Below are 19,709 nucleotides of genomic sequence, written 5' to 3'. Positions count from 1 at the left end.
CAGACAGGTGCAGGTGCATGGTCCAGGGTCCAGGCGCGCTGAGTCAGAGGCCGCCCGGGGCGCACACAGCTCAGTGGTCTGGGGATGGCACCAGGGAGGAAACAGCATCTAATAAAGCACGGATCCTCCTGCAAACATAATAACCTTCCCCGGACTGGAAATGGGGTGCATGGTAGTTCTGGTCAGGGACAGGGGCTGCGTTATTCAAGGCAGCGCATGGTGAAGATGAAGGTGCAGGTAGAGCCGACGTTGACCTTCATTCAGGCAAACAACTTCCTACAAAAGCAAATGGAACCATGATGTTCCCATTGTCATTTGAAAGATGGCATTTTTAAACATTAATTATAGTAGCTATTCCTTTTCAAAAATGGAATTACTGTTAATGTGGTATTTATAGCCACATACTTTTAAAAAGACTTCTGAACATTGGGTGTCTGTGGAAATTTTTGAAAATCTGATCATGTAAACCCTTCCCTCAAGGTAGCATTGGCAGAAATTGTCATATTGGATTATGGGTTTTTAAAAAAATTTTTTAATGTTTATTTATTTATTTTTGAGAGAGAAGGTGAGCAGGAGAGGGACAGAGAGAGAGGGAGACACAGAATCGGAAGCAGGCTCCAGGCTCCAGGCTTCAAGCTGTCAGTGGAGAGCTCGATGTGGGGCTCAAACTCATGACCATGAGATCATGACCTGAGCTGAAGTCAGACACATAACTGACTGAGCCACCCAGGCGCCCCTGGATTATGTTTGAATAGAGACTGTTGCCACTTAGCGATCTGAATCTTGGCTATATGTTAGAGGATATAGATAATGCCACCTCTTGATGGCTTTAGAAAACCTTTTGGCCTCTATAATGTTCAATTCACCAAGAGACCCTGTAAACATCAAACTTATTTTGTTTGTTTATTTATTGAGAGAGAGAGAGAGAGATCTCGAGCATGATCAGGGGAGGGGCAGAGAGAGAGGGAGAGAGATAATCCCAAGCAAGCTAGACAATGTTAGCACAAAGCCCAACTCGGGACTCGATCTCATGAACTTTGAGAGCATGACTTGAGCCGGAGTCAAGAGTCAGATATTTAACTGATTGAGCCATCCAGGTGCCCCAACATCAAACTATTTTTAAAGGTTTATATAAATCTATTAGAAAATTCAGTCTACAACTCCTACTAATATCAATGAATTGCAATAAATTTTTCAGGAATTACTCTTTAAAGTCTGTGTTTTGTAAAGGGGCTTGGATAAACATCCCATCTCTAATAGAACCTTCCATATTTGCTGTCTTAGGGTTTGGAGATGTTTACCAGGTCAGGATCATTCCACGTAGAATATGTGCATTTATAAAATACAAGGATCTTTTTATGGAGTAAGATACCATTATAAGGTAGTGAATTGAATATACAAATTCAGGATTCTCTGTATTTAGTTTTTCAAAAGGAAAATTACATCATCTAATTTATATGCTATAGGAACTAACTCTTTATGTTTACATCTCATTTTCAAAATGAACTTTAGAAAGTGGTAACATTATGAATTCGATTTTCTTTCCATTGCAGTGTAATCCCCATGATTTGACCTAGAAAAAGGGGCTGAGAAAGTAATATTATCACACTGTCCAGATTCAAAAGCATAAGTGTACTTGCTATCCTGGATAGAAAGTCCATTTATTCTATCATAAAAATTTCCCAGCCATAGAGACAATTCAGCTGCCTCCAACTGCACTGTAGCCGTAATCACATCTGTGGCTCTAGCTGTGAGTTTATCTAACCTCCATCTCTTGGGGCAAATAAAACAAACTTTCCCCCCCCCAGATTTGTTCTCCTTAGCTGGAGAAGAGCTGATTATTGATTTCCTTAAAATAACTCACTGTACACTTAAAGACCATTATTACCCTGACCTCTTTTTCTTTAGTCTAATCCCAATTCCATCTATTTCGTTTTGTTCTTCAATGTTCTCTCCCAGCCCTTTCATTATTCCTGTTGCTACCCTGTGAACCCACTCCAGTTCCTTCTCATGCCTCTGAGATGGTGGAGTTCTTGACCAATCACAGTCTTACTCTCTGTCATTGGGTCCTTCCTGGTACCACTACCTGCAAAGTGGGGCAGAGTCTGGTCCTTTACATAGCACATGTGCATTGGAAGTTCTCTTGATTGTTGGGTTGCGGTTACTTTTAGTAGCTAAGAAAGCTCAGAATCTTAAAAGGCTTGAGAAGTTGGGGAGGGTGGGGTCACTATCTTGATGCCAGTTAGGTGCTTTCAGAAGTAGATGTGGTACTGGGGCGCCTCGGTGGCTCAGTCAGTTAAGAATCTTAGGCTCAGGTCATGATCCCTCAGTTCATGAGTTCGAACCCCGCACTGAGCTCTGTGCTGACAGCTTGGAGCCTGGAACCTGCTTTGGATTCTGTGTCTCCCTCTCTTTCTGGCCCTCCCCCACTAGTGCTCTGTCTCTCTCTCTCAAAAATAAAATAAAACATCGAAAAGAAACAGAAGTAGAGACGGGGTTGCTGGTTCAAAGTCATGCTGAAATGCCCTTTCCTTATCCTTGCCAAAGGAATTTGGCTCTGCTCACACTGTGCAGACACCAGCAATATGAAATAGAAGGAAAGGGACAAGAATTTGCCATCTCTCTAGGTATGTGGAAGACATGAACTGGCATGAGAAGTGGTCTTTGCCTTCAGGAAGCTTATAATTGAGGTAAGGAGCCAATCACAATGGCAGTATAAGGTACAGGATGACATATACTAGATAGAAATCAAATGTCAGTAATTGTTCTGAGCCCTGAAGAAGCAAAGCTCCAGGGAATTGAGGTTGTGGCTTCACCAGGAGGTTGAGCCTGAGTGGGTCCAGGGAAGCAGGGCGGGGTTGGCTGGGGTGACAGGAGGTGTCTGTTCTGCGGGGCTGTAAGGAGGCTTAGTTTGGAGGAAAGCACTGATGTTAAGAGATGAGATGAACATTTGGTAGACATTGAGCGAGAAATATGATTCGGAATAATAGCTTTGTTATTTGTTATTTGTTAATTAACATTGTTTGCACATAGAATTCCACAAGTGTTAAAAAACAAACTTAATACATGTCAAAGATTTTATTAATAAAAGAGTTTCTGAAGTCCTTTCTTTCCATCTAAAGCTTTTGGCTTATTATTATAAATTCAAACTCTGACGTAAATATAAGCCCTCAAGTCCCTTGCTTTGGTGGCTCATTCTGCCATCTTCTTTCTCAGAAATGATTCAGGGGAGCCTGGGTGGCTCGGTTGGTTGAGCGTCTGATTCTTGATTTCGGCTCAGGTCATGATCCCTGGGTTGTGGGATCAAGCCCCACATCAGGCTCCGGACTGACGGGGCAGCCTAAGATTCTCCCTCTCTCCCTTTCCCTCTGCCCCTCCCCTGTTTGTACTCTAGCTTGCTCGCGCTCTCTCTCAAAAAAAAAAAAAAAATTCCAATGATCATTTAGAATTAATGTAAAAAACTATTTAAGTATGTTTTTTGAGGCTTAGTATTTGCTTCCAGGATGGTGCATTAGCAAATAGTTATTTCTGGTGAGGATCTGCCCCCTCACATTATTGTTTGAGTCTCTCTTCTGCTATTTTGAGCTCTGGATTGCAGCGTATAGTACTTTTGAGCTTCAGGGTATGGTGCTTTCAAACACATTGCTCTCGGTTTCAGAGTAAAAGCAGATTCAATGAGACCCCACACTGTAATGGAGTTTTTGTGGTTTGGGAAGACCCTATGTTAAAGTCTACCTTTCTATTTTCAATGAAGAAAGGATTTGAGGGAATGGAAATGAATAGAATAACATCTTGGATGAAATGAGATTCTTTTAAAATGGAGTCGAGGGTGGAGGCAAAGAATGAGAAGTATTGGGTATTCACACTGACCCACCACAAAGTGCTTGGGAGTTCCATACCCCACGTCCATCCCACCACCAGCTCCAGCTCAGGCGCCTGAGGAGAAGGCAGGGGCGGTGCTGGTCCAGGCAGGGTCGGACAGGCTTCTGAGGGGGCCAGTGATAAAGTAGCACTTCTGGAGTACGCTTCATGACCAGCCATGGCCACAGCCCAGAAGCCATGCTGGCAAGTTCAGACGGGCTCTTCTTAGCCTGCGATGGCCTGACCAGCTGGCAGAGCACCAGATCCAAAACCCCATGCCTGCCCTCAAAAAGAGAAGAAAGGACCCCACCTCCTGAGGCTTCTGGCCCCGAATTAAAATTCTTGTGTTACCACATTGAAAACATTGGTCCCATGTGTGTAACGTCCCTCCCTCTCCTGATGGTGTGAATGGATTAAAGCACCAGTGTGAGCTGTAGCCCAGCAGAGACATTCAGGCTAATGATATAAAAGAAGAAAATGTTTGCATTTTACCCCCCAAGCCCACCTTTGGGTACAGTTTTAAGTGTTACCTGTTCTCCTGAGTTTTGGGCAATGTGAACTACTTGACAGGCAGATGGAATGTCACTGCAATGAATTTGTTGTAACATAGAATGTTAACTGCTGTTTTTATTTTTTTTTATTTAAAAAAATTTTTTTATGTCTTTTATTTATTTTTGAGAGACAAAGAGAGACAGTGCGAGCAGGGGAGGGTCAGAGAGAGAGGGAGACACAGAATCTGAGACAGGCTCCAGGCTCTGAGCTAGCTGTCAGCACAGAGCCTGACGCCGGGCTCGAACCCACAAACCATGAGATCATGACCTGAGCCGAAGCCGGACGCTTAACCGACTGAGCCACCCAGGCGCCCCTAATTGCTGTTTTTAGAAAGCTGGAAGTAATCGTTGCTACCACAGCCCTGTTCATGCCACTAAAATACTGTTCTGTTTTCGCCCTTACTTGACACCTCTGTACTTTGGCCCCCTCCCGTTCCGTGGTATTTTTACAACCCAGGCAGCTCCTTTTAATTTTTTTTTTTAAAGATTTAAGAGCTTAAAACATGCCGGTTACTAATTTAATCTTGCTTGGACATATGTATTCTTGCACAGTTAATGTTGTTCAGTAGTTTGCAGACAATTCAAGAACATTCGATCAGCAAGGAGGGTGGCTGCCGATGGCCGTGCCATGTGATGGCAGAGCAGGCAGGGTTCAGTGGGGCCCTGAGTGGGGCGTATGTTAAATAATAGAACATTGAGAAGAAAGCAATTCATCTCTTTAACTGGCAGCTCTTTCTTTCTAATGAAGCGAATCTGTGCATTTCCCTGGGCGTGTTAACCATCAACCATAGCAAAGACAAATGGGACTCGAAGTTAAAAACCTAAATATATCCTACTGAAGCTTGACCTTCCTAGTGGAGACTTTGTGATCATTTCCGTGCGGAAGTTTTGCTTTGTGCCCTCAGTTAGGAGTATTTGCTAAGCTGTTAATATGAAACAGACCAAAGGTTTCTTAAAGCTTTGGATGTTTTTGGTTAGTATACGTGTTGCCAAAGAGAGCACCGGATATTTTTGGCTAAAAAGAGAAACCCCTTTGTCAAAGTGTTTTTTTTCTTTCCTTTTTTAATTTAATTTTTTAATTATTATTTTAGAAGGGGGCCGCCTGGGTGGCTCAGTTGGTTAAGCGTCCGGCTTCGGCTCAGGTCATGATGTCACAGTACGTGGGTTTGAGCCCTGCATCAGGCTCTGTGCTGGCAGCTCAGAGCCTGGAGCCTGCTTCAGATTCTGTGTCTCCCTCTCTCTCTGACCCTCCCCTGCTCGTACTGTCTCTCTCTGTCTCTCAAAAAATAAATAAAAAACATTAAAAATTAAAAAAAATAGAGAGCATGAGCAGGGGTGAGGAGCAGAGTGAATCTTAAGCAGGCTCTACACTTAATATGGAACTTGACGTGGGGCTTGATCCCCTGACCCAGGGATCATGACCTGAGCCAAAATCAAGAGTCAGACACTCAACCGACTGAGCCACCCAGGTGCCCCTTTTAAAAATTGTTAAAAAGAATTTTTTTAAAGGTAAATATATGACACAAATATAGCATGAACATGTATCAAAGATGTATTTAATATGTTAATGAGGGACCCAGCCGCATGGTAAAGCTGGCTCAAAGGAGGACCAAAGGAAGGTTCCGGATAAGATGTCAGGGTTTTAAGTACAAACTGATCAGCAGCCCAGCAGGACAACAACCCCGGACGGAAATCTTCTGCATGTCTACTGGACAAATATCTGTAAGTTACCATTAACTTTAAGGTCTGGGCTTTTAATCAATAGTACAGAGCTTGTCAAACACAGAGCCACACCCTGGGTGATGAAATCGTCCTGTGTGACCTGCTAATCTTCAGGCGGCCATTGGAAGAACTTGCTTCTCGCCCTTACCTTGTTTATGCGTTTGGGCTCATTTTTCTTAACATCTTATTATCTAAGTGACCTTGCACTTGCATGAGGTACCTAGAGTGGTCAGATTCATAGAGAAAGAAGGAGAGTGGTGGCTGCCAGGGGCTGGGGGAGGGGAAACAGGGAGTTATTGTTTAACGGGTACAGAGTTTCAGTTTTGCAAGATGAAAAATGGTCTGTGGATGGAGGGTGGGAATACTTAGTGCCACCAAACTGGACATTTAAAAATGATTAAGATGGTAAGTTTTCCTGTTGTGTGTATTTTGCCACAATTTAAAAAAATTAGATGAGCTAACACATCAGTATTTGAAGAAGTTAACAATTCTTCGTCCTTCTGAGATAACCAACTTAGTAACCCTGTGTTTGTGTGTTAAAATTTCCTTGTTCATGAAAACATACATAGACCTTTTTTTAAAAAAAAAAAATTAGAGGGGCACCTGGGTGGCTCAGTTGGTTAAGCGTCTGACTAAGGCTCAGGGCATGATCTCACGGTTTGTGGGTTCGAGCCCCGCGTCGGGTTCTGTGCTGACAGCTAGCTCAGAGCCTGGAGCTTGCTTCAGATTCTGTGTGTCCTTCTCTCTCTGCCCCTCCCCTGCTTGTGCTCTATCTTTCTCTAAAAAATAAATAAACTTAAAAAAAATTGATTATTTAAATTCTTTATTCTGTGACATGTGTTCTTGTCACTTAAGGATACACTGAGGACAGGGCTCTGAACTATAGATATTGCTCTAGTCCATTTTCTTTAACACCAGCTCCATAGACTGGCCATGCCATAATTTATCCAGCTGTTGCTCTACTGATGGAAATTCAGGTTGTTTCCAGTTGTGTTGTGTTGCATTTTGTTTGCAGTACACTGTATTATAAAATTGTTTATAACTGGTGAAGGCCAGGGTCTCAGTAGTGACAACAAGAAGGCAGAGGAGGGCATGGTTCAAAGGAACATTTTGTCAGGAAAACAGACAGGATTTCAGGGCTAGTTGAAATTTTTGGTTTTAAGAGTGGAGAATAAATAGTGCTGGCATGTTACTGAAAGAAGGAGCCAAAGAAGAACAGAAGGTTATAGAGGGATGGCTTAGAAGCAAGAGGATAGAGTTTGCTTTTATTTTTATTTTTTTAATGTTTATTTTTGAGACAGAGAGAGACAGACATGAGGGGGGAGGTGAGTCAGAGAGAAAGACACCCACACACACAGAATCCAAAGCAGGCTTCAGGCTCTGAGCTGTCAGCACAGAGCCCAACACAGGACTTGAACTCATGAACTATGGTATCATGACCTGAGTCAAAGCTAGATGCTTAACCAACTGAGCCACCCAGACACCCTATAGAATCTGTTTTTAAAATGCCAGGCTTGGGGCACCTGGGTGGCTCAGTCAGTTAAGCACCCAGCTTTGGCTCAGGTCATGATCTCATGGTTCGTGGGTTCGAGCCCCACATTGGGCTCTATGCTGACAGCTAGCCCAGAGCCTGGAGCCTGTTTCAGATTCTGTGTCTCCCTCTCTCTCTGACCCTCCCCTGCTTGTGCTGTCTCTGTCTCTCAAAAATAAATAAAAAAACAGAAAAAAAATTAAAATGCCAGGCTTGAGACAGGCATGCTGTCCATGCCCACTGGGCAGTGAAAAATAAGGGTCTAAAGGCTTGGGGAAGACATCATAGATAGAGACATCAATCCTTTGCACAGAGTCCTATGTGAAGCCTGTGAGAGGAGATGAGATCTATCCCCAGAGTGGCCTTCTTCCAGAGGAAGGACTTCGCATTCATGGCAGTTACCTGCATGTGAGGGTCTGGGTAAGGGGACCGAGAAGCTGTGTCAGAGGAGGAATAGTGAGTAATGACCATGATAACTCTTGCCTGTGAATCTTTCTTCAAACACTGGTTTCCTTGTGCATAAATCACCAAAACTAATGATATGTTTTGATAAGCCAATTTGGGCCACTGCTTGGAATTTGAGGACTAGGCCAAATCAAATCTTAGAGGGGTGCAGCGTTCAGTTGTAGTTTGGCACTCCCAACAGAGGTTACAAAGTCAGTTTTGAAGACAATATTAGGTCTATGTAGACTAGGACTTTTAAAAGAAGTAGAAAGGCTGCACCAAATACGAGTTTCCACAACATTTTTAAGAAGCTCTGAAGCTATCTCAACAATCTGATTAGCATAAAGATCACCCTATGACCACCAGATCTCTTTATAAAGGATTTGTAAATTTTTAAACTTACCCAAGGTGATTGGAGGGGAGAATAAGGGGAGTTACCAGTAGTCCCAAATTATTATTTTGTCACTTCTTATTAAGAAATACACACGTTTGGAGGAGCAAGAGAGTCATCAAAACGGCTGATGTCACTGAGGAGTGACCTTGCGGGGAGCCCGCCAAATTTGATGCCGGATTCACTGTGTTCCTAGTCATACCTTAGATACGTGGTCGAAGATTCCTGAAGAAGAATCAAGATGAGGACTCGTACCATAAAATACTTTGTCATCTTGTGGGAAAATGAGATATGCATGTCGAACAATATTGAAGAAACCTCTCTGGGGCGTTCTCTGCACCCCAGGATCCTGTTTGTTGCTGTTGAGGGAATTTGCAGTCAGAGTGCAGGTAGTCCATACCTGGGTTCCTCCGATCCGCAGGACCCGTTAGGAAGAAGCAGGTGTGCAAACAGTGGGGGCCCTGGCAGGTTAGAGGACGCAGCAGGTGGTGAATGAGCTGTTTTCCAGGTAATGTGATCAGAGTCGTATTTATAGGGGTGGTCATTTTCAGGTGCGATGGACTCCGACCATCGTCTTGGGTTACTTGATTATAAATTGCAAAGAAGGCGGTCATAGCTGTGAAGTGTTGATGTAAACAAAGACCGATGATACCACAGCAGAAAGCTTCTTTGTAGATTGTGTGTCACCTTGAAAATCTCTGATGGCTCAGAGAGGAAAGATTGCTACCAAAGGGAGGGAGAGCAAGCAATGTATTCTGGCAGAACCTCGCTGTGCTCAGCACCAGATCATCCAGAGACATCGATGAGTCACGGGGACTAATTAGAGGAATGCGGGAGGTATTCCAGCAGGATTCTTAGGAGAAAGCAAGTTGGTTGAGCTCCCCTTCTCCCTGCCCACTGGCTGCCTATGCCAGAGGCTTGGAGGAAAAATCCGGGATTCTTTGCTTAAGGTCCTTAAGTGCAAAGCAGTTGCCCAACCTTGGGCATCGAGAGGTTGTGACTGGAGGTTCCCAGCCATGGCTGCTGCTCCCTAGTCCTTTGACAGTACAAACTCTCTACTCTCAGGGTCTGCCTTAGGCTTTATTTTTGGGCAAGTGGCTGTGCCCTCTTCGGGGCTTGTCTGAACACGTAGACCACACCCCAAGCCCCTGGCACCCAGGGACCTGCTTCACTGCACCATGTCTATGATCCACAGCTGTACGGTTGTGAAAGAGACACCAAAATCCAGACGCAGTAAAGCATTCCCTTTTGCATGTAGTGAGGTCCTGAGCAACAGTTTTATCTTGGACATGTTCCCTTTTCTTTCCCCTTTCACCTGTTCATTTTTATCTCTCCTATAATACGGAAAGAATCAACTTATCCTATTTACTGCACAAAGAGAAAATTAAATGTCTAAATTACTCATCACTGTGGCAAACTGTTTTCAGCATGTGAAAAAATGGACTCAGACATTTCTGCTACTGTTTTTGGTATGGTGGGAATTTATTACTCAGCCCAGTAACAGTCTTGGCCCAAACCAACCAGTTGTGTGGGCAAGTGCTGGGTACCTTTCCTGGATCCGCTGGCGGAGAGACCTTTGTTCACATTTGAGACAGCATGAACCGACGGTATCTTTCCATCAAAGATGGATTATCTCTGAATCTTCAGCATACCGCAAAAGTCATTGAGGCCCAGCCAATGACTTTTACTTGTGTGAGATATTTCATCCCTCCCAAAAGGAGGGATACAAAATGGGAGGGAGGCCAGAGAGAACTCAGAGCCCAACAATAAATAGCTCTTTGTACCAGTCCCCTCCCCTCACCCCAAGCCACTGAGATCATGGAGTAAGTTCGCAGCACGCAGTGGAAGGCATCCGCTGCCCGGCCGCGTGGCAGGCGATGACCAAATGTGAACCTGTCTCTCCACAGTGTGCGGCTGTGACCTGGCACAAGGCGGCTTCTTCATAAAGAACGGCGAGTACCTGTGCACCCTGGACTACCAGAGGATGTATGGGACGCGATGCCACGGCTGCGGGGAGTTCGTGGAGGGAGAGGTGGTGACCGCCCTGGGCAAGACCTACCATCCGAACTGCTTTGCGTGTACCATCTGCAAGTAAGTGGTGGCTGTTTCTAGCAGAGAAGTGCCGGGTTCTGCTCTTCAAGCCTGGGCTGTACACCTTTTGTCTGGAGTTGTGCTGTCTTAAAATATTCTTTTTCTGATGTATCCTTTAACAGAAATCTCCCGATTATTTTATCAGTGAGTCAAAATCATAACTTAGTTGGGAAACTTTACACATGATGTCCTCTGCTAAATAGTATGGCTGATTTTAAGTGGCTGAAAGCCAAGTGCAAAAGCAGCCCTAGGTCGCGAAACATTTTGAGCAGTGAAAACATTAGGAGGAAGTGACTTAACTGCTTGGAAAGATAACGCTGATTTGGAAGCAGAAGTTCATTCGGGTGTGTGTGTTTGAAATAGTCTCATTTACTCTGTTGCTGGGCCAGGCAAACTGCCCCATGGCCCAAAGTAGACCCCATATCTGCCTTTGTAAATAAAGTTTTATTGGGACGAAGCCACGCCCGTTTGTTCACAGACGGCTGTTTATGGCTGAGTTTGAGCTCCAGTGTCAAGAGTTGGGTAGTTGTGATGACTCCACAGGATCCTCAGAGTCTAAAAAAATATTTACAATCTAGGTGTTCAGGGGGAAACGTTTACCAAGCCCTGTTCTATAGGCTCCTATCATCCGGCAAGGTTAAGTCTTAATTGCACAAACCAGCTTGGCTAAAATGATCAGAGAGAAGAAGGAAGTATGGGAAGCGTGAGTGGGGAAATGGGGTTTCATCATTGTTGTGTGTCGAATGTCACCCATTATTGAGCATAAGATGGCTTTGATTCCTCTGCGAGGAGAGTCACCAACAAGGGTCAGCTGATCGATCCTCATCGGGAGGTCCCGTTCCTTCTGGTGTGGTGTTGACTGTTGTGTGGTCCGGTTCGCCATGGCTTTGTTAAAAACTACAGTTCAGAGGAGGTGAATTGCTTTGTTTTTCAGCATTTCACGTTTCTAGGCCAGAGAGATATAAACTCTAAAAAGGTAAACTTAATTTTATATAATTAACGAACAAGGTAATACTCAGAGACGAATCCCCAGATTCAGATGCAATACACATAGTGAAATTATTATTGTAGCTTTTTATAGCTATTAGTCCATTTCTAAATTATATTTTTTTAATCATAATTTTAAAATTCTGAATTCTTTAGCCGAAAATTTTTCTGTATTTAATCCAAAGTCAGGTTTCCTCTTGACCTCTTCCTTTTCAGGCTCTAGCCCACAGCCTGGTTAAAATAAGCCTTTGCCTGGCGTTGGAGTCCCAAGTTTCTAGTCCAGCTTCCTGGGCTGACTTGAGACCTATGTGTGAATGAACTTTTCCAAGGCAATTGCTTCATCTGTAAAATAGGAGGCTGTGATTCGAGTGATTCCCCAAACCAGGATGTGCATTGAGCTTCTTCCCTGGGGGAGGTCTCTTTACAAATATCAGTTTCTAGCTGCGCCCCCCCCCCCAACTCTCCTGCTGAGTTAGTAGTTTCTGGAGGATCCCCAAGTATGATGTTACTCAACTGGGTTGGAAGGCTGGCCCAGATCCACCCTAAGAGCCCTCCTGATCCTGGCCTTGAGAGATCATTGTCTTAAGGTGGGTGATGAAAGAAAAACATCTGTGAGTGTTAGTCACGTCTGTGGACCTTTGAGGCAGCAAACAGGCACTCCCCGTGGCTCCTGCCATGCTGTTGCTGCTTACTGCTGAGTGGCAGCGGTCTGCCCGAAGCGGAAGCCTCCTTTCTGGGTTACAGACTGCATTCATGGCGAATCTACTCTAACCCTCTTAGCCATTCTGTGAAGTCAGCCAGGAATCGGTGTCCCTAATTATGAGGGACTCTGAGACTCGGAGCTTAAGGGCCCTCCCCAAGTTAACATTGCAAGATTTGAACTCAGGTTTCCTGACTCCAAATGCCGTTCTCTTTTTGTTTACACACATTGATGCAAATACCAGAAGGAAGCGAACCCATGTGGGCAGAGGACCCAGTGGGCAGAGGGCAGAAGGGGGAAGTACTAACGAGGATCATTTATAAGATCCCAAAACTCAAGATTGGCCTTGTGTTGAGAACTGGACTATGATTTATCCCCCTGTGGATCCAGGTGGTGGAACTCAAGTCTAAAAATATAAGCTTGGCTCGGAGGCTAGAGAGGCAGCTTAGGGGGTGCCATTTGAGGGGCGCTCATGCTCAGGGCCATGCATGGTGGGATCTGTACCTGAGGGTTGGGGCCTCCTTAAATGCTGTGCCCCTGGGGCCTCACTGGCCTCACCCTAGCCCTGGCCCTTATCCGAGGCAAAGAGCCTGTGCTTGCTTTGATCAGCCGTCCAACTCCTGAGGCCCCAGCCCACAGAGCCGACTGGGGCCTGGTTCAGTTTCATTAATGAAACTATAGGCCCACTGGCTTCTACCAGAGCACAGCTTTGATTGTTAAAGATAGAGAAGTCTTGAGTTGGATGCCACCTGCTGCTACCTGTGGCTCAGTCTCCCAGGCTGGTCAATCCAGGGAAGTCACTTAACCTCTCTGGGCCTTATCTGAACGATGGAAAGTAGCACAGCACCACGAGGGGGGAGGAGACTGCCTCAGCTCAGCACTTGTAAAACAAGGGGGGCAGAGGATGTAAGAGCTTAGAGCTTACAACTCTCCACGAAGCACATCTGTGGAGTTAAGTCCAAATTTACTGTGTGTGTGTGTGTGTGTGTGTGTGTGTGTGTGTTACGGTTCATGACCAGCTATGAGGCAGTCGAAGGGCCACTGAAAAGAGGGATGGCAGCTGTGAACGTAAAATTCCTGTCAAGGAGCTGGAGTTTGTTCTTAAGTACTTGCTCCTGACTCACACGTGTGGGGATGTTTTGCTTGTGAGTTTTGCATTTCCAAACTGACGGGAATCACACGTTTGAAAACTCCCGTTAGTGAAGAGTATTGGCAAATTGCCAATTACGAGGAAGCAGGCGTGGAAACTGTCATGTGCCTATTTGTTAATGACGTTTCTTTTTGAAAAGCTGGCTCTCCTGCACTGGCAGGAGAAGAAACTGGGAACATACATGCAGAAGCAACATTTTCACAAATTTTCTGTTACTGATGAATGTCTAAGGCAAAAGGAAATGATCTCTCTGAAAAGAAGCTAATAGTTTTGTTTTGTTTTTTAATTTTAGACGCTAACAGGTTTTAAACAAGTATTTCCAGCACTCTTCTTTTTCTCCACGAGGGACTGGGTCTCCAGCACTGAAACGTCCAGTTCACCCGCTAAGATGTCTAGGACAAAGTCTAATTAGGCACAATGACCACGCAGGTCTAGGGAACTGAAGGAGTTAATGTTTGACCTGTAACCCGTTCTCCTGAGGAGCAGCCTTAAGCTTGAATAGGAATTTATGGCATTTAAAATATTTCTTCTTGAACGATTTTCCACCTGTAAAGTGGAAAATCTTCGTGTGTGTACCTGGCTAGGTGACTTGTTGGAACATCCCTCCATTAATGAGTAGAGGTGAATCCTTCCATTTTATTGTCTGGCTGCTGGTAGAAGCAATGCGTTCTCGCTTCTTCTCCAAATGAGGCATGTTTATTTGCTTGGACGACATCCAGCTGGCTGGCGTGGTTCAGACAGTTTGGCTGGGGCTCCTCAAAGAAATGGATTGGCACCGGAGGGCAGCAAGCCGAAGGAGTAGGGAAAGAAATTCAGTTGCTGGAATAACCTTGAGGGCAATGTCTTTCTGTCTCCAGGCGACCGTTCCCACCCGGAGACCGAGTCACGTTCAATGGGAGAGACTGCCTTTGTCAACTGTGTGCGCAGCCCATGTCGCCCAGCCCCAAGGAAGCCTCCTCCTCCAGCAGTAAGTGCCCGGCCACCTGTTGACCTGAGTTCTCGTAGCCCAAGGGTAGCTTCAGCAAGTGCCTGCCTTTTCCCGAGGCTGCTGGCCGGAGCCAAGCAGAGTCGTGGCTGAGGTATTTTCGGTTATTAAACACGAAGCCTTCACTACAACCCATTCCCCTTATTTCAAAGACATCAGTAGAACTGGATGGCAGACTGTGCGTTTTGAGAGTGAATAAAGGGAAAAGAATGATAAAACTTTACATGAGAAATGCCCATTCCCTTCATCTTGGAGGATGAGATGTGCGGACGTTTGGTGGTGGAGTGATCGGTAGCTCTGTGTGTTAAAAAAGCTGTCCCCAGCGGTGGTTTATACTTACCCTTAATTCTCCATGTTTGTTATCCTTAAGTATATATTCACTTCGAGGGTTTCTGACACTTACTCATTGAACAGATAGTTTGTTGAGCACCTACAATGTGTAATGTTCCCACTGGAGATACGGGGATGAGCAAAGACTCAGCATCCTTGGGAAGCTCACTTGTTAGCAGGAACGAGCAGCCCATAAATGAATATACAAACATACTTAATGTGGGAAGAGAATTAAAGTAGGAAGAAGAAGCAGGGTAAAGGGGCTACATTTATAGGGGGCGGTTGGGGGAGACCTCTCTTAAAACCTAAAAGAGAATCTGAAGAAAGTGTGGGAACAAGATATACATGTGTCATAGGATTTATAATTCTTCATGATGAGGTCTTGTCTGAGCTGTGGGAATCTAGAGAAAACTAACTTGCCCCCAAACTTTCCCCCAGCTAACTTCCTTAAGAGTGCCAGTCACACTATTTCTTCTAGTAGATAACAATGGGTAAGTCAGGTAACTTACTTGCTATGAGCCTCTACTTCTGGCTCCTTCCTGGGACATTAGGAAGTAGACCAGAGATTTGCCTTGGTTGCTGTGGATTTTGCCAGTCTTTGGGGGAGGTCTGGAGTAAATCATTCCATTAAGCACCTCTAGTCTCAGAATATAAGAATGAAATCAGCCACTTCCGGCCTAGAGGAATTCTATGCAGGGATTCCAAATCTTTTCATTAAATGATAATCCTTATACTTAGACAGAGAGAGAGAGAGAGGGGGGGGGGGGGGGGAATGTTCTGACCAAAGCAGGTACATAGAAATTGGATTTGACCATTGGGAGGAAAGAAGAAAATAAATGTATTAGGGCACCTGATTCAACATGACTGGATCCTTAGCATGTGAATTTCTGTCCTGCTGATAAATCGCAGCCGCCGGAATAGGGCAAAAGTGCAAAGCAGGCCCCAGTCTTAGACACCTCGGGGAGTTCAAGTCCTTCACTCTTCCTACCAACCCGGCCCCAAGCAGGTCACTGGGAAGGTGAGCTGGGGTGGCACCCCATTATCTGGGAAGGCCTGTGATGAAAGTATACTACCAAAAACTTCGGAAGAGTTCTCCAGGCTAGTTAAGAAGCAAAGGATTTGGGGCTCCTGGGTGGCTCAGTTGGTTAAGCATCCGACTTCAGCTCAGGTCATGATCTCATGGTTCATGAGTTCAAGCCCCACATCAGGCTCACTGCTGTCAGCACAGAGCCCGATACGGATCCTGTGTGCCCTTATCTCTCTCTGCCACTGCCCCCACTCATGCTCGCTCTCTCTCTCTCTCTCTCAAAAATAAATAAATATTAAAAAAAGAAAGTGGGGCACCTGGGTGGCTCAGTCGGCTAGGCATCCGACTTCAGCTCAGGTCATGATTTCGCAGTTTATGAGTTTGAGTCCCGCGTTGGGCTCTGTGCTGACAGCTCAGAGCCTGGAACCTGCTTTGGATTCTGTGTCTCCCTCTCTCTGCCCCTCCCCTGCTCATTATCTGTCTCTCACTAATACATAAACGTCAAAAAACATTTTAAGGAAAAAAAAAAGAAACAGAAGTAGATGTTTTTATGCAATTTGGGGATGGACTTTCTCATCATGGTGCTATCAAAATGGCTACTCCAATTTGTATTAAACATGTTTTTGCTTTATCTTTAGTTTTCATCTTATATGACATACATGTTATGCACACAATAAAGAAATAAACATTTTAAGTGTAAAAATGTATCATACTCAAATTCATTGTCCCTTTAATGCTAGATGAATTAACAATTGCTCGTGTGCAAATTGTTGGACAAAGTCATATTTCTCCTTTGCTCTCAAAGGATGAAATCTCTTTTCTATGCAACTGCCTTGGTCAGAACAGTTTATTTTCAACAAGTACTTGTCTATTTAGATCAGTACTCAGATAATATTTATGGGGCATGTGGGTGTCTGTTAAAAAAAGAGTTCTTATATGTGGATACACACATGCAAAATACGCAAGCCAGGCAGGCACACAAATACTAGAGCAAGGGAATTTTCAGCAAGTTGCAGAAATTCCCTGGAGCATAATTAGAAAAACACTTGGTCACTCTTTGTAATTCTTTTAAGAATTGTCCTATGCATTAAACTATCCCGATGTGACTTCAATTCTTATTTTAAAAATTTCTTAAACTTGGGGCACCTGGGTGCCTCAGTCAGTTGACCATCTGACTCTTGATCTCAGCTTAGGTCTTGATCTCAAGGCCGTGAGTTCAAGCCCCATGTTGGACTCCACACTGGGCTCTGTGCTGGGCATGGAGCCTACTTAAACAAACAAACAAAAAATCTTAAACTTGGCAAATCTCCCTAAATCAAAGCAAAAAATGAAATGGCTCTTTGATACAGTTCACGGAGTCAATGAAATAGATCAGAGAGCCAAGGTCCTCTTTCTCCTTTGCAATGTTCTTTCAAAAACGAATTTGCTCTTCTGAACTGTAATTTTATTTCACGATCGGTGGCTGGTTTCCCATCATCACGGAATAGGAGGTGTAAGACAGTGTGAGAGGAGGAGAAGTGAAGGGTGGTCAGCAGAAGCCGCGTCAATGGTGCCATGAGAATTCACACAGAACACCTTGTGCTTGAGCTTCCTGGATAGAGGTGCGGTTCCTGCTACAGTCAATCAGGAGCTACCTTGTCTTCACTGCTCTGGTTTAGAGAGGACTCCCAGAGGCATGCCTGTGCTCCCTTCCACCTTATATCCTTTTAACCTTTATATGGACTTTGTCCTCTTCATCAAACACTGTGGATCAAGCCCTTTATAACTGGTCCACGCATTTTAACGGCTCGGGATCCCGTGCTGTATGCCTGGTGTCTACTTTCCAACATGGACACCACTCACTGCTGAGCCTTGAATGATGGCCTGGCGCGTCGCATGTTTCCGAGTGTCCTGTCTCCTTTCTACACGCCACAGCTGCCTTGCTTTGGGAGCAAGGTTTGGTGAATGGAAACCATCAGGAAGTTATTCACCGAAGCTAACTACTTCCCTTAAAGATGATCACCCCCAAATTAGTTAAAACTCTTGCTCCATTCAGTCCAATGCAATTTGAATCCAATAAGCAATAAACCTTCTATAACACAGAGTGATAGAAAAACTTTCCTCAAAGGGTTGTGATGAATGTTAATTAAGCTGTTTTTACGACTTAAAAAAAATCAATTGCCCCTGTCTAGCTGATCCACACTTTAAAAATAAGAAGTGACACCCAGAGGACATTAAGTCCTACCAGAAGGTCACGTGCACTCCACTAAGGCTTCATTTTTCTCCAGGTTTCACATGTTTGCCAGCAGTTAAGGAACTGGATTCACAGGGTTAAGGATCTGTGTTGGGGGGAAGTACGTGTGTGGAATCCTACGGTGTAGGGAATCGGGTTTGGATTCCTATACAGCTTCTGTCTATTTCAGGCACCTGAGCAGGAGTGGGCTGCTGTCTACAATTACCTTTTCCATTTCAAAGGGTGTCTGACTAACGTCTGATTGCGTGTGGGTTTGGCGGATTGATGAGGCAACCACCCACACACAAATACATGCAAGCCCGTCTCCCTCTCTCCTCCCCTCTGCACAGCATTGTCCTGATTCCAACTGCGGCAGGGACTCCTGCAGGGATCAGGGCAAATGCTCTAGTTGGCCTGAATTTAAATCATTTCAGATAAAGAATCGTGTGCATGTTTTCAAAGGGGAGGAAGAACTTTTCCATTATTTTACATTTCTATTCGGTACAATAGCTTTTAATGGTTGCAAGATAATTTTTACTTTATCTTAAATTCTCTCCCCCAAATCATCTGCAGGTTGAGTGGGACTTGTCTGCCGAGACACCTAACAGTAGGTAGGGTGGTGATGATCCGACGCTGCCATCTGACTGCTGGGTCAGGTCCTAGCTCTGTTGCTTGCTAGCAGTCTCTTTACCTCCCCAGCCTCCATTGCCTTCTCTGTAAAATGGGATGGTAATAGTTACCTACCTTGTAGGATTAAATGGGTACATAGATGGAAGTGCTATTTAGTTATAAGACAATAACTTACTGTTCAGGCATTTGTTTTTGAATATTTGTGTGAGATCATCACTCCTTTTTGTGACCCTGTGTTTTTCACTCTGCTATTCATGATATGTCTTTATCTGCTCATTGGATACCTTGCACCATTTTTTTAAATTTTTTTTTATTTTTGAGAGAGAGAGAGAGAGAGAGAGTAGGGGAGGGTCAGACAGAGAGAGAGAGAGAGACACAGAATATGAAGCATCTCCAGGCTCTGAGCTAGCTGTCAGCACAGAGCCTGACACGAAGCTCAAACCCATGAATTGTGAGATCATGACCTGAGCTGAAGTCGGACGCTCAACCGACTGAGCCACCCAGGCGCCCCACCTTGCACCAGTTTAAAAACCAGTGAAGGCAGGAACACGTCCAGACAGATTGCCCATGGATTCTTGGAGTTTGACTCTTGGTGATGTGTTTTAGAGAGTGTGAGTCTTGGTGATGTGATCAGATCTGCACCTCCTTGTTTAGCACCTTCTTCCTGCGGGAGAGGATGTATGGGTTCTGAACATGTGGTGGCTGGTTCGAATCCCGTTTCTACCATGACAGGCTGTGTAGCCTCAAGAGCCTAGTCTCTTCCTCCATTTGTTTCGTTTGCCTACAAAACAGGAAACAATCATAGTTCCTTTGTCAATGGGTTGCTGTGCAGATTCGTATGAATAACGTGTTGAAAGATTCATGACATTTAATAAGCTCATCTGTATGCTACCCATTATTCTTTATGGAAGTTACAAGACTAGGACTTGAGCTTTAGGGCTATTTAGAGCCAGAAAGGAACAAAAGAAGAAGGCAGAGCATAATAGTTGAGAATATGGCCTCTACATTTTAGAAAACCTGGGTTGGAATCTTAAAAATAATTTTTTTATGTTTATTTATTTTTGAGAGAGAGAGAGAGTGTGTGTGTGTGTGTACGC

General features: G+C 44.5%; 1 protein-coding gene across 21 annotated transcripts in view; it reads left to right on the top strand.

Moving 5' to 3' along the window:
* Positions 1–19,709, top strand: part of ABLIM1 (actin binding LIM protein 1) — a 293,495-nt gene that overhangs the window by 163,372 nt on the left and 110,414 nt on the right. For all 21 annotated transcript variants that reach the window (XM_029932620.1, XM_029932624.1, XM_029932618.1 and 18 more), the window contains exons 3-4: positions 10,408–10,591; positions 14,286–14,395. In XM_029932620.1, the coding sequence (XP_029788480.1) occupies positions 10,408–10,591; positions 14,286–14,395 (294 nt within the window). The remainder of the gene's footprint in view (positions 1–10,407; positions 10,592–14,285; positions 14,396–19,709) is intronic.

This window comes from Suricata suricatta, chromosome 2 (genome assembly GCF_006229205.1).
Source record: "Suricata suricatta isolate VVHF042 chromosome 2, meerkat_22Aug2017_6uvM2_HiC, whole genome shotgun sequence".
NCBI lineage: Eukaryota > Metazoa > Chordata > Mammalia > Carnivora > Herpestidae > Suricata > Suricata suricatta.
The sequence above is the reverse complement of the archived record's forward strand: the minus strand, read 5'-3'. Positions and strand labels throughout refer to the sequence as shown.